Raw genomic sequence first — 15236 nt, forward strand, 5'->3', positions numbered from 1 at the left:
TGACTTGTCCGGACTTGTCCGACCTGCCCAGCTCCTTTTCCACCGATCCACTCCACCCTATCCTCCCTGACCTATCACCTTCATCCCCTCCCCCACTCACCCATTGTACTCTACGCTACTTTCTCCCCACCCTCCTCTCACTTATCCCTCCACGCTTCAGGCTCACTGCCTTTATTCCTGATGAAGGGCTTTTGCCCGAAACGTCGATTTCGAAGCTCCTTGGATGCTGCCTGAACTGCTGTGCTCTTCAAGCACCACTAATCCAGAATCTGGTTTCCAGCATCTGCAGTCATTGTTTTTACCTTGTCATGGGATTGGGTCAGGTTATGCCAATTTTTTAGGTGTTGGGCAGCCTTCTATATTGTAGGAGGATGTTGACCAGAAACCATAGAGGGTTTAGAATGATAAGCACGGCATCATTTTGTCAATGGTTCATGATCTAAAACAGGTAAGACCTTTTGGCTAGAAATGTGTTAATGGTTGGACTACCTTTACTAGCTCTCCATTAAAATGAATTTAATTTCCATTCTCTTTATTAGAAGATATAAAAGTATTGAATTTATGATCTGTTGAAAACCACAGCAAGGAGAAATATCATATCATTAAGTGAACTTTGACTGCATTGCTACCTTTTGATTTGGTCCTGCAGTGAAATTTCCTCCTTAACGGAGAAAAACAACTTAACGAGTTCAAGCAAACCAAATCGTAACTTAAAAATTTGAGAATATCATCTGTTTCTTTAAATCTTTAAGGAATTAAAAGACAGTTGACAACACTTTAAAATGTCTTTATGAATATTTATTGTAATAACCAATTCTGGATTACATGATAGTATTGACTACAAAATCATGGAACATAAGGTGATTATGGAAAACCCAATCTCTTATATTGGTATGACATGGAGACACACAACCAAATTAGATCAGTCTCCCTATGACTATAATCCAACACAGTATAATTAATATACTCAACAAATTCGAAATTGACTCCAGTGGTTCCTAATCAGACGTTTTGGATAACCAGTACAAGACAAACAATACCAGACACCAGGTTTATAATGCAAAAGGTTTAACAATTTATGAATAATATAGCACTTTTAGCAGAGGAAAATCAGACCACAAGATAATCTAATTAATGTCTAACATTTAAATCCAATCCTCTTTAATTTTAGCTCCAACTCTTACACAAAGACTGACAGACAAACAGATTCATGTTATAAGACTAAATGTGATTATTATTCATGGGTAATTATAATTACTATCAAACCTAATTAAATTGTTCACCACATTTTAGAGGCCAAAGCTGTGAAGAAAACGAAACAAAAACCTACGAAGGAAGGTAACACAAAAAGTGAGAGCTTTATGCATGTGAGACCTTATCGATCTCCTTTCTTCCAATGTTCAAGGTGTGAAACTGTGAGTTAGTCTCTGAAATGATTGGTTTCTCATGACTCTAAATTTACACACCAGCTGACATGTCCTCCTGTAAATGGATTGAAAATTAAGTTTAAACTAGTTAAATTAAATACCTTGTAAAAATCAATTCACAATTTTGACATAATATACCATATGGCAAAACACAATTAACATCATAAGATGATGATCAGATTAAAATTCATCAAGCTTATCTCACAACACATTTGTTATGGGATTGGGTCAGGTTATACCAATATTTTAGGTGTTGCACAACCTTCTATGTTGCAGTGAACTTTCCTCCTTAACGGAGAAAAACAATTTGTCAGAGTTAACGAGTTCCAGCAAATCGAATAATAACTTAGAAAATCGAGAATATTATCTGTTTCTTTAAATCCTTAAGGAATTAAAAGACAGTTGACAACATCTTAAAATGTGTTTATGAATATTTATTATAATAATCAATTCTGGATTAGATGATAGTGATGATTACAAAATTGTGGAAAGTCAGGTGGTTAAAGAAAGCCAATTCTCTTATATTGGTATGACATGGAGACACGCAACCAAATCAGGTCCGTCTCCCTATGACTATAATCCAACATAGTACAATTAAAACAGTCAATAAACTCAAAATTGACTCCAAGTTCTGTCATCTCTTTTCAGCTTCTTTTAAAATAGGTGGATGGCCACAGTAGTTTGTAGATAAGAGCAGAAGCTGATAGTGGTCAGGGGATGAGCATATTCATCTCAATGAGACATTGAAATAGTTAATGTCAGTACTTGGTTTACATGAATCATATTCTCACCCCTGGATTCTCCAACACCATAAGATGTAGCTGTCTATAAAAGTCGCAGTAAACGAGTCGGGATAACAGCCTTTTTTTGGGAAACCAATGCCTCATTTTCCATATGGTAACTGATTATATGGAAGTATTTTTCAATATTTCCCGATAACAAGGAGTTTTGACCATATGTACACCGAATGATAGTTATAACTTTGGATAGGTATATGTGCCTTTGTTTCAACCTTTCTTAAAGAGTAACTTAAGAGACTCTGCAGGACCTCACTTCGATGTGCAGTTCTAATTGTTTTAAAGTTTTTAAAGTAAAATATTGCTTTAAGCAGGGTTCTTCACATTTTGTAAACATCACTAAATTTTCTTTGCTGCTTGTTAATTGTCTAGAAATCTGAGGGTAAAAATTGATCATTCTTTTGGGTTTATCTGGAGTGTGGATGACTGTCCCTGTCTGAAAGTTATTTATCCTGCATTTAAAGTTGTTTGCAAGTTTATATTTGAATCCTGCATTAGACGTCTCCCCTCAAACTTAACAGAGGAGTGTTTTGCAATCACTGTGAAACTGAAGAGGGTCTTTTACAACTGCTTACTAGGCTGGCTACTTTATTTCCACCACAATTGGCTACATTAAATCCAGCCCGTTATCTCATTTATTCATTTTTTTCTTCTTACACAGCAGTTCAGCCAAAAGCAACGGGTAAGTGACCTTTCTGGAGACTTCATTCAATAATGTTACTGTGTCATTTTCCTGGGATTAGATCTTTCTTTCCATGCAAAAGCTGTTGAGTTTAATGATTAGACCTTTTAGATGCAACATAGTTTTTTCTATGCATTTTTAGACTTTGTGTTTGCAATTCATTCAATCTTCTGATAACTTTTCTCAGTGTTTGAATTCAAATCAAATTTAGAACATTTGTAATTCAACTCTGTGCCTTGCATGTTTATATATTATCAGTGGCATTGCACTAAATAACAATTAGTATACATTAGTATTAAATAGTTCTTAAGTTTGGGTACTTAGAAAAAGACAGACTATTTCTTATCATCATTAGTTTCCTAACTAGACTCAATACCTTAACATACCCTGCAATGCCACAATACATATACTGTGCCTTGTATGTATTGTTGGGCTAGTTCTGTCAAGCCTCAAAGAAGATTTAGTTTGGCTTATCAGCCCCCACCTCATTTTCAGTGCATTCTATTTCATGGTGGAAACAATTGACAGTCACAAGACCTCTCAGTAGCACTCCCTAGTATCATTGTAATATGATAATTTTATTAATCAAGTTCTCCTCAAAATTGTACATTCTTCAAACCAGTTTCATTTCTGCCTCTCAGCTTAACTGTATAACATGGAATCATTACAAATATTCATTCTCGGCCCTCTGAATCCCCAAATATGAATTTTTAATAGTAAGTTTCTATAGTTGGTTCAATCATTCCATACAGATTCCATTTTATTTTCCTGCCATCGATTTGAAGCTAAATATTCAATTTTTCTATCGACCTGTTCTGTCTTCCTTCAATGTAGGAATTACACTTGTTCTCCACTAGTTTTTTTCCACTACACCTTTTATAACAGATTATTACAAATGTATAGTAACAACTCTGCCATCTCTTCTCACCTTTTAAAACAGGTGAATGGCCACAGTGGTTTGCAGATAGGAGCAGAAACTGACAGTGGTCAGGTGATGAGCTTATTCATTTCAATGAGACATTGAAATAGTCAAAGTCAGTACTTGGGTTACAATAATCATATTCTCACCTGGATTCTCCAATATCTTAAGATGTTGCTGTCCACAAAAGTAGCAGTAAATGAGTCGGGATAACAACCTTTTTTTGGGAAACTAATACCTAATTTTTCAGCCATATTAGTTATTGCATGTATACATGAAATGCATTGGATATTCATCTTATAAGACTAAATGTGATTATTATTCATGGGTAATTATAATTACTATCAAACCTAATTAAATTGTTCACCACATTTTAGAGGCCAAAGCTGTGAAGAAAACGAAACAAAAACCTACGAAGGAAGGTAACACAAACATTTAAGCAGTGAGATCTTTATGCATGTGAGACCTTATCGATCTCCTTTCTTCCAATGTTCAAGGTGTGAAACTGTGAGTTAGTCTCTGAAATGATTGGTTTCTCATGATTCTCAATTTACACACCAGCTGACATGTCCTCCTATAAATGGAATGAAAATTAAGTTTAAACTAGTTAAATTAAATACCTTGTAAAAATCAATTCACAATTTTGACATAATATACCATATGGCAAAACACAATTAACATCATAAGATGATGAGCAGATTAAAATTCATCAAGCTTATCTCACAACACATTTGTTATGGGATTGGATTAGTGGTGCTGGAAGAGCACAGCAGTTCAGGCAGCATCCAAGGAGCTTCGAAATTGACGTTTCGGGCAAAAGCCCTTCATCAGGAATAAAGGCAGTGAGCCTGGAGCGTGGAGAGATAAGCTCGAGGAGGGTGGGGGTGGGGAGAAAGTAGCATAGAGTACAATAGGTGAGTGGGGGAGGGGATGAAGGTGATAGGTCAGGGAGGAGAGGGTGGAGTGGATAGGTGGAAAAGGAGATAGGCAGGTAGGACAAGGCCGGACAAGTCATGGGGACAGTGCTGAGCTGCAAGTTTAGAACTAGGGTGAGTCCGGACTTGTCCTACCTGCCTATCTCCTTTTCCACCTATCCACTCCACCCTCTCCTCCCTGACCTATCACCTTCATCTCCTCCCCCACTCACCTATTGTACTCTATGCTACTTTTTTCCACCTATCCACTCCACCCTCTCCTCCCTTGACCTATCACTTCATCCCCTCCTCTACTCACCCATTGTACTCTATGCTACTTTCTCCCACCCCCACCCTAATCAGACGTTTTGGATAACCAGTACAAGACAAACAATACCCGACACCAGGTTTATAATGCAAAAGGTTTAGCAATTTATGAATAATATAGCACCTTTAGCAGAGGAAAATCAGACCACAAGATAATCTAATTAATGTCTAACATTTAAATCCAATCCTCTTTAATTTTAGCTCCAACTCTTACACAAAGACTGACAGACAAACAGATTCATGTTATAAGACTAAATGTGATTATTATTCATGGGTAATTATAATTACTATCAAACCTAATTAAATTGTTCACCACATTTTAGAGGCCAAAGCTGTGAAGAAAACGAAACAAAAACCTACGAAGAAAGGTAACATGTTTCTAACCTTATAGATCTCCTTTCTTCCAATGTTCAAGGTGTGAAACTGTGAGTTAGTTTCTGAAATGATTGGTTTCTCATGACTCTAAATTTACACACCAGCTGACATGTCCTCCTGTAAATGGATTGAAAATTAAGTTTAAACTAGTTAAAGCAAATACCTTGTAAAAATCAATTCACAATTTTGTCATAGACAATTAAATTATGTTTACTATTGAACCTAATTGTTTACCACAATTTAGAGGCCAATACTGCGAAGCAAGTGAAATGGAAACCTACAAAAGAAGGTAACACAAACATTAAAGCTCGGAGAACTTCATGCATGTTTCTAACTTCTTAGTTCCCCTTTTTTCCATTGTTCAACGCATGAAACTGTGACGAGTCTCATGGTGTATCATGTCTCTAAATTTACACACCAGCTTACATATCCTCTTATATATAGAATGAAAATTAGGTTTAATCTAGTTAGGGCAAATACCTTGTAAAAATAGATCCACAATTTTGTCATAATAACCATATGGTCAAACCCAATTAACATCATAAAGCGATGTTCAAAACAGATTTCAGCAACCCTATCTTTCAACTCATTTGCTAAGGGATTGGGTCAAGTCCTGCTAATTTTTCAGCCTTTGATGTTGTAAATGGGTGTTGACCAAAAACCATAGAGCATATAAATCCAGTAGCAAGGCTTCATTTAGTCAATGATTGATAATGTAAAAAGGGTAAGGCCTTTTGGCTAGAAGTGTGTTCTTTGTTCTATATCTTTACCAACTCCACAAGGCAAACCTATCACTTTGAACTGCTTATTTGTCTAAAAGCATGGAGAAATTTCACACCATCAAATGATCTTTTTCAACATTGCTACCTATTGATTTGGTTCTGGAATGAAATTTCCCCCTTCTGAGTTTTGCGAGTCTGAAAACTCCTATCTTGGGATGGAATATAACTACAGGTGTTTCATAGAAAAATAATGCTACTGAGTTAACCAGTACCAATACATAGATTTGAAATTCTAGAATACTGTTTGTTTCTTTAAATCTTTAAGGAATTAAATAATAGTGCACAACCTTTTAATGAATACTTATTATAAGAATCAATTCTGGATTACATTGCAGTGATGATTATAAAATCATAGAGTATAAGGTGATTAAAGAAAGCAATTGTCTTACGTTACTATAACATGGAGACGTATAACCAAATCAAATGCGCCTCCCTATCCCTGCATTCCTATAGCTGTACAATTAAAATACTCACTAACCCCAAAACTGACCCCAATGGTTCCTCATCAAACTTCTTGAACTATGTTGTTTTCCTGGGATTGGAGTATTGTTGCTTTGCAAAGGTTGTTGAGTTAAATGACTAGATCTTTTACTTGCAGTTTTGTGTATTTTTGTGTTTGTAATTCATTCAATCTTCCGATAACTTTTCTTAGTGTTTGAATTTAAATCAAATTTATAATGTTTGTAGTTCAACTCTGTGCAGCTTGTTCATTTATGCATTATCAGTGGCATTTTGCTAAACAAACTAGTAGTATATATTAGTGTTAAATAGTTCCTTTTTTGTATGTATTTAGAAAAAGCCAATCTATTTCTTTTCATCATTAATTGCCTAACTAGACTCAATATGTTACAATTGTTCCTTATTAACTCATACACTGTGCCTTATGTATATGTGTGATAGTTTTATCAAGCCTGAAGGAAATTAAGTTCTGCTTGTCAGCCCATACCTCACATTTTCAGTGCATTCAATTTCATGATGGAAGCAATTGTCGGTCACAGGACTTCTCAGTGGCTCTCAATAGTATCTTATAATCTGATAATTCTAATAATTAGGTTCTCCTCAAAATTGTATGTTCTTTGGGGCAGTTCCATTTTTGGCTGTCTGTATAACACTGATCATGGCAAATATTTAGTCTCAGCCCCCGATTCCCTGAATGATTTTTAAAAGGTAAGTTTTAACAGAATCTGTTCAATTCTTTTATATCATTGATTTACTGGGCTTGTTCTGCCCCACATACTTCAACATAGGAATTACATTTGTTCTCTATAAGTCTTTCTTCCAATACACCTTTTATAACAGATTATTAAATATGTGTAGTAACAACTGTCATCTCTTTTAAAATAGGTGAATGGCCACAGTAGTTTACAGATGGGAGCAAAAAGTGACAGTGGTCAGGTGATGAGCATATTCATCTCAATAAGATGTTGACATAGCCAATGTCAGTACTTGGGTTACATTAATCATTTTCTTACCTGGATTCTCCAACACCTTCAGATATTGCTGTCCACAGAAAGTAGAATAAATAAGTGGGAATAACAACCTTTTTTTGGGAAACAACTGCCTCATTTTTTGTGGCATATTAATTATTGCATGTATACATGAAATGCATTCAACATTCATCTTATAAGACTAATTATTGGTTATTATTTATGTGCAATTCAATTATGATTACTATCAAACCTTAATTCTATTATTTACCACAATATAGAGGCCAAAACTGTGAAGCAAGTGAAAGAAAAACCTACAAAGGAAGGTAACACAAACACTCAAGCTGTTTCTAACCTTTTAGTTCTCCTTTCTTCCAATATCCAAGGCATGAAACTGTGAAGTGAGTCTCTGAAATGGATAGTTTATCATGACCCTAGATTTACACAACAGCTTACACATCCTCTTATAATAAAATGAAAATTAGGTTTAATCTAGTTTAAGCAAATATGACAAAAATCAATTCACAATTTTGTCGTAATAAACCATATGGTGAAACCCAATTAATCTCATAAAGTGATGTTCAAATTAGAATTCAACAAGCTTATCTCACAACACATTTGATAAGGGATTGGGTCAAGTTATGCCAATTTATCAGGAGCTGTTTAGCCTTCTATGTTGTTGGAGGATGTTGACCAGAAACCACAGAGGGTTTAAGATAATAAGCACAGCATCGATTTGTCAATGATTGATAGTGTAAAACAGGTAACACCTTTTGGCTGGAAATGTGTTCATGGTTCTACTATCTTTACTAATACCCCTCGGGTAAACCTATAGCATTGAACTAATTATTTGTCTAAAACTGCAGCAAGGAGAAATTTCACATCATTAAATTAACTTTGTCAACATTGCTAATGATTGACTTCATCCTACAATGCAATTTCCTTCTCCTTCAGGTTTAGTTTCTTTTCCAGAAAATCCACGTGACTTAGTTAACCAGTACCAGTACGTTTGGAGATAGTGTTAACTGCAGATGCTGGAAAGTCAGAGTAAATAAAGAGTTAAGCTGGAAAAAGCACAACAGGTCAAGCAACATCAGAGGAGAAGGGCTGATGAAAGATTCTGACCTGAAACGTCAACTTTACTTCTCCTTTATGCTGCTTGACCTGCTGTGCTTTTTCCACCTCAATTCTTTATCCACTCACTCCCAGCACATAGAATTGAAACTTTAAAATTCTAGAATATTATTTGTTTCTTTAAAATTCTAAAGGAATTAATAAAATGTTGTCAACTCTTATTTAAGTATTGTGAATAATTACTATAAGAATCAGTGCTAGATTACATAATGCTGATGATTACAAAATCATAGAATGTAAAATGATTAAAGAAACCCAATTCTGCTATATTGATGTGATACAGAGACATCCAACCAAATCAAATGAATCTCCCTATCCCTGTTTTCACAACACAGTACAGTTAAAATACACAGTGACCACAAAACTGATACCAATGGTTCCTAATAAGATGTTTTGAATAATTAATACCAAATCTTGAGAATAACTCTTACCAGACATGAAGTTTACAATTCAAAAGATTTAGCATTTTATGAATAACATAGCAGCTTTAGCAAAGCAAAGTTAAACTGCAAAATAATTTAATTAATGTCTTACACTTAAATCTAATCCACTTTATTTTAGCTCCAACTCTTACACAAAGACAGACAGAAAAACAGACACAGTTAGGGGATAAATCAAAAGAAAAATAAATAAATGAGATGTAACTGGCAAGTTCACTTAAGCAGATTCCACGACCTATAACATCACCTTTATATGAGGTTACATCTTGCTTCGTTTCTGACAACACCAATGAATGCAGGTAGCTTCCAGTAGGCTCCAAGGAATATTCTTTTAATTCTTATAAACTTAGATGTTATTCTCTAAATTATTAATAACTTGATAATGAGAGGAGAACTAGGGAGCAAGCAAATCACCATGCTGTAGTTTTCGCCAACACAGTTGTTCTACCACAAATGCAGTTCAAAATATAGTTCAAACTCTGGCCTCTCCCTGCAGACTGACCATCTCCCCACTGAGTCCCAATTAACAAATAACATCTGCCATCAGCTTGAATATAATGCGCCTCTGGAGTCAGATTGTCAATAGAGTATTTTTAACAAGACTTAACTTGCCATTAACTTTCAGGCTTGGCCCCGAATACAAATATCAGTTTGTTTGGTCTGTTTCTTTTTAAAATCAAGCTGTTGCTCACAATCCAAAGATCATCTTCAGCTCACAGTTCATAGTTCCAAACCAAAGATGATAAAAATAATAACAAAAAAAATGAAAAATCAGTGAGGCTTCTAACACCATATGGTAACTAATTACATGGAAGTATATTTTCAATGTTTCCCGAAGATTTGGCCACATGTTTACTTAAAGATAGTTATGCAAAGTCCTAATATAACTTGAGTAGGTAGATGTGTCTTTGTTTCAACCCTTCTTAAAGAGTAGTTCAAGAAGAGATCCTACATAAAGTTATGATTGTACTGTTCATTTTAAATGAAACATTGCTTCAACCAAGGTTCTTGACACTTTGTAAACATCATTAAATTTTCTTTGTTGCTTGCTAATTCTCTTGAAATCTGAGGGTAAAAAGAGATCTTTCTTTTGAGTGTATCTGGAGCGTGGTTGGCTGTCTCTGTCTGAAAGTTTTTTTTAATCCTGCGTTTAAAGTTGTTTACAAGTTTATGTTTGAATCCTGCATCAGGCCTCTCCTCTCTTAGACGTAATTGAGGAATGTTTTGTAGCCACTGTGAAACTGAAGAGGCTCTTTTGTAACTGTCTATTAGGCTGGCTATTTTATTTCTGCCCATGATAGGCTGCATTAAATCCAGCCTATTATCTCAATTTCTTATTTTTTCTTCTTACACAGCAGTACAGCCAAAAGCAACAGGTAAGTGACCTCTCTAGAGACTTTATCCAATAATGTTACTATTGTTTTCCTGGCTGTTGAGTTAAATGATTAGATCTTTTAGATGCAAAGTAGTTTTTTCTGTGTATTTCATATTCTGTGTTTCTAATTCACTCAATCTTCTGATACTTTTCTCAGTGTTTGGATTTAAATCAAATTTATAACATTTGTAGTTCAACTTTGTGCACCGTGTGTGTTTATATATTATCAATGACATTGTGCTAAATAAACAATTAGTATACATTAGTGTTAAATAGTTCTTTAGTTTGGGCATTTAAAAAGTACCCTTATTCTTCTCATCATTAATCTCTGAACTAGATTCAATACCTTTACATCTCTGACAATTTTCCTTATGAAGTTATATTCTGTGCTTTGTGTAAATGCATTCTGGTATTGTCAAGCCTCAAAGAAATTAAGTTCCGCTTCTCAGCTCATACCTCTCATTTTCAGTGCATTCTATTTCATGGTGGAAACAATTAACAGTCACACCACTTCTCAGTGATTCTCACCTATATCAATGTAATATGAAAATTTTATTAATTAAGTTCTCCTCAAAACTGTACATTCTTTGGGCCAGTTCTATTTTTGGCTCTTAACTTAATGACAAAAATTCGGTCTCAGTCCCCTGAATATATCTTTTTACAGGGATTTTTCTGTGGAGTCTGTTCAACAATTTCAAATGGATCCATGTTTTTTCCTATCATCAATGTGAACTAAATAGTCAATTTTTGTCTGGACTTGTTCTGTTCCCCTTCTTAAATATAGGAATTACACTTGGTCTCCATCAGTCTTCTTTCCAATACATCTTTTATAACAGATTATTAAATATGTTTAGTAGCAGCTCTGTCATCTCTTTTCAGCTCCTTTTAAAATGGGTGGATGGCCACACTCATTTGTCGATAAGAGCAGAAGCTGATAGTGGTCAGGGGATGAGCATATTCATCTCAATGAGACATTGAAATAGTCAATGTCAGTACTTGGCTTACATTAATCATATTCTCACCCCTGGATTCTCCAAAACCTCAAGATGTAAATGACTGGGGATAACAGCACTTTTTGGGAAACAGTTGCTCACTTTTTGTGCCATATAAATGATTGCATGTATATATGGAATGCATTGAATATTCATCTTATAAGACTAAATTTGATTATTGTTCATGGACAATTATGATTACTATCAAACCTAATTAAATTGTTCACCACATTTTAGATGCCAAAGCTGTGAAGAAAACGAAACAAAAACCTACGAAGGAAGGTAACACAAAAAGTGAGAGCTTTATGCATGTGAGACCTTATCGATCTCCTTTCTTCCAATGTTCAAGGTGTGAAACTGTGAGTTAGTCTCTGAAATGATTGGTTTCTCATGACTCTCAATTTACACACCAGCTGACATGTCCTCCTATAAATGGAATGAAAATTAAGTTTAAACTAGTTAAAGCAAATACCTTGTAAAAATCAATTCACAATTTTGTCATAATATACCATATGGCAAAACACAACTAACATCATAAGATGATGAGCAGATTAAAATTCATCAAGCTTATCTCACAAGACATTTGTTATGGGATTGGGTCAGGTTATACCAATATTTTAGGTGTTGCACAACCTTCTATGTTGTAGGAGGATGTTGACCAGAAACCATAAAGGGTTTAGAATGATAAGCACGGCATCATTTTGTCAATGGTTCATAATCTAAAATAGGTAAGACCTTTTGGCTAGAAATGTGTTAATGGTTGGACTACATTTATCAGCTCTCAATTAAAATGAATTTAATTTCCATTCTCTTTATTAGAAGATATATAAGGATTGAATTTATGATCTGTTTATCATTAAGTGAACTTTGACTGCATTGCTACCTGTTGATTTGGTCCTGCAGTGAACTTTCCTCCTTAACGGAGAAAAACAATTTGTCAGAGTTAACGAGTTCCAGCAAATCGAATAATAACTTAGAAAATCGAGAATATTATCTGTTTCTTTAAATCCTTAAGGAATTAAAAGACAGTTGACAACATCTTAAAATGTGTTTATGAATATTTATTATAATAATCAATTCTGGATTAGATGATAGTGATGATTACAAAATTGTGGAAAGTCAGGTGGTTAAAGAAAGCCAATTCTCTTATATTGGTATGACATGGAGACACGCAACCAAATCAGGTCAGTCTCCCTATGACTATAATCCAACATAGTACAATTAAAACAGTCAATAAACTCAAAATTGACTCCAAGTTCTGTCATCTCTTTTCAGCTTCTTTTAAAATAGGTGGATGGCCACAGTAGTTTGTAGATAAGAGCAGAAGCTGATAGTGGTCAGGGGATGAGCATATTCATCTCAATGAGACATTGAAATAGTTAATGTCAGTACTTGGTTTACATGAATCATATTCTCACCCCTGGATTCTCCAACACCATAAGATGTAGCTGTCTATAAAAGTCGCAGTAAACGAGTCGGGATAACAGCCTTTTTTTGGGAAACCAATGCCTCATTTTCGTACCATATTAATTATTGCATGTATACATGAAATGTATTCAACATTCATCTTAGACTAATATTTGATTACTATTCATGGTTAAATTAATTTATGATTACTATTGAACCTAATTCTATTCTTTACCACAATTTAGAGGCCGAAACTGTGCAGAAAGTGAAACAAAAGCCTCCAAAGGAAGGTACACAAACATTCAAGCTATTAGAGAGCTTTATGCATGTTTCTAACCTCTTAGTTCTCCTTTCTTCCAATGTTCAAGGCATGAAATTATGAGTGATTCTTCTGAAGTGGGGGCATGGTTTATCGTGTCTCTAAATCTACGCACCAGTTTACCTATTCTTTAATAAGTTGAATGAATATTAAGGTTTTCGCTACTTAGAGAAAATGCCTTATAATAATCGATTCACAGTTTTGTCATAATAAACCGTATGGTGAAACCCAGGTAATGTCACAAAGCAATGTTCAAATTAAAATTCAGCAAACGTATCTCACGACACGTTTGTTAAGGCCTTGGATCAAGTTATGCCAATTTTTGCAAAGCACCATTCTATGTTGTAGGAGCATGTTGAACAAAAACCATAGAGGGTTTACGCTCATGAGATGCAGGTGTACAACTAGGCCAATCATCCTCTGAACCATCTAATGAGATCATGGCTAATTTGCTAATGCTTAGCTCCACTTTCCTACCATTTCTCTATCACCCCTTGATTCCTCCATCGATTAAAAATCATTCTATCTCGGCCTGAAGTAAACTCAATGATCCACTTTTTTCCTATCATTGATATAAAACTAAAGAGTCAATTTTTCTCCGAACTTGTTCTATTCCCCTTCTTAAATACTGGGATTCCATTTGCTCTTCACCCATCTTTTTTCCATTACACTTTTTACAACAGATTATTAAATATGTGTAGTAACAACTTTGCCATCTCTTCTCACCTCCTTTTAAAACAGGTGAATGGCCACAGAGATTTGTAAATAGGAGCAGAAACTGACAGTGGTCAGGTGATGAGCTTATTCATTTCAGTGAGACATTGAAATAGTCAATGTCAGCACTTGGCTTACATTAATCATATTCTCACCCTGGATTCTCTAACACCTTAAGATGTTGCTGTCCACTAAAGTAGCAGTAAATGAGTTGGGATAACAGCTTTTTTTTGCGGATACACCTGCTTATTTTTTGTGTCATATTAAATATTGCATGTATACATGAAATGCATTGAATATTCATCCTATAAGACTAATTTCTAGTTATTATTCATGGGTAATTAAAATATGATTAATATCAAACCTAATTCTGTTGTTTATCACAATTTAGAAGCCAAAACTGTGAAGCAAGTGAAAGAAAAACCTACAAAGGAAGGTAACACAAACATTCAAGCTGTGAGAGCTTTATGTCTGTTTCTAACCTCTTAAGTTCTCTTTTCTTCCAATGTCCAAGGCATGAAATTGTGAGTGAGTCTCTGAAGTGGGAGCATGGTTTATCATGTCTGTACATTCACACATCAGTTTACATATCCTTTTATGAATAGAGTGAAAATTAAGTTTAACCTAAATAAAGCAAATACCTTATAATAATCGATTCACAATTTTGTCGTAATAAACCATGGTGAAACCCAGTTAATGTCATAAAGTGATGTTCAAATTAAAATTCAGCAAACTTATCTTACAACACATTTGCTAAGGAATTGGGTCAAGTTTTGCCAATTTTTGAGGTGCAGCGCAGCCTTCTATGTTGAAGGAGGATACTGACCAGAAACCATAGAGGGTTTAATATCATAAAATGTAGGAGTGTAAGTAGGCCAACCATTCTCTGAGCTGTTCAATGAGATCATGGCTAATATGCACATCCTCAATTCCACTTTGCTGCTGTTTCTTTATCACCCCTTGATTCCTCAATTGATTAAAATTATTTCTGTCTCTGCCTTAAGTACACTTAATGACCCAACCTCAGCAGCCCTCTGTAATAAAACAACAACATATTCACAAACCCTGAGACAAGGTATTCCACCTGATCGATAGGAAGTGAGTGGCCAGTCTGAGATTACTCTGAGATTATGTCCTCTGATTCTTGGCTCTCCAACAAGGAGAAATCACTTTTCAGCATCTACTCTATCAAGCCTGGAAAAATC

The 15236-nt window shown here is 34.9% G+C and overlaps 1 protein-coding gene across 31 annotated transcripts in view; it reads left to right on the plus strand.

Annotated features, from left to right (window-relative positions):
- The window catches only part of LOC122544790 (neurofilament heavy polypeptide-like), a 196001-nt gene extending 181466 nt beyond the window's left edge, over positions 1 to 14535 (plus strand). For 11 of the 31 annotated variants that reach the window (XM_043684122.1, XM_043684136.1, XM_043684139.1 and 8 more), the window contains 10 exons: positions 1294 to 1338; positions 2886 to 2906; positions 4203 to 4247; positions 5390 to 5434; positions 5686 to 5730; positions 7932 to 7976; positions 10580 to 10600; positions 11829 to 11885; positions 13244 to 13288; positions 14423 to 14535. In XM_043684122.1, coding sequence (XP_043540057.1) covers positions 1294 to 1338; positions 2886 to 2906; positions 4203 to 4247; positions 5390 to 5434; positions 5686 to 5730; positions 7932 to 7976; positions 10580 to 10600; positions 11829 to 11885; positions 13244 to 13288; positions 14423 to 14520 — 467 coding nt within the window. In that variant the 3' untranslated portion in view covers positions 14521 to 14535. The remainder of the gene's footprint in view (positions 1 to 1293; positions 1339 to 2885; positions 2907 to 4202; positions 4248 to 5389; positions 5435 to 5685; positions 5731 to 7931; positions 7977 to 10579; positions 10601 to 11828; positions 11886 to 13243; positions 13289 to 14422) is intronic. The other 20 variants (XM_043684127.1, XM_043684158.1, XM_043684151.1 and 17 more) reach the window with 20 other exon arrangements.
- The last annotated feature ends 701 nt before the right edge of the window (positions 14536 to 15236 follow it).

Source organism: Chiloscyllium plagiosum, chromosome 3, assembly GCF_004010195.1.
Source record: "Chiloscyllium plagiosum isolate BGI_BamShark_2017 chromosome 3, ASM401019v2, whole genome shotgun sequence".
NCBI lineage: Eukaryota > Metazoa > Chordata > Chondrichthyes > Orectolobiformes > Hemiscylliidae > Chiloscyllium > Chiloscyllium plagiosum.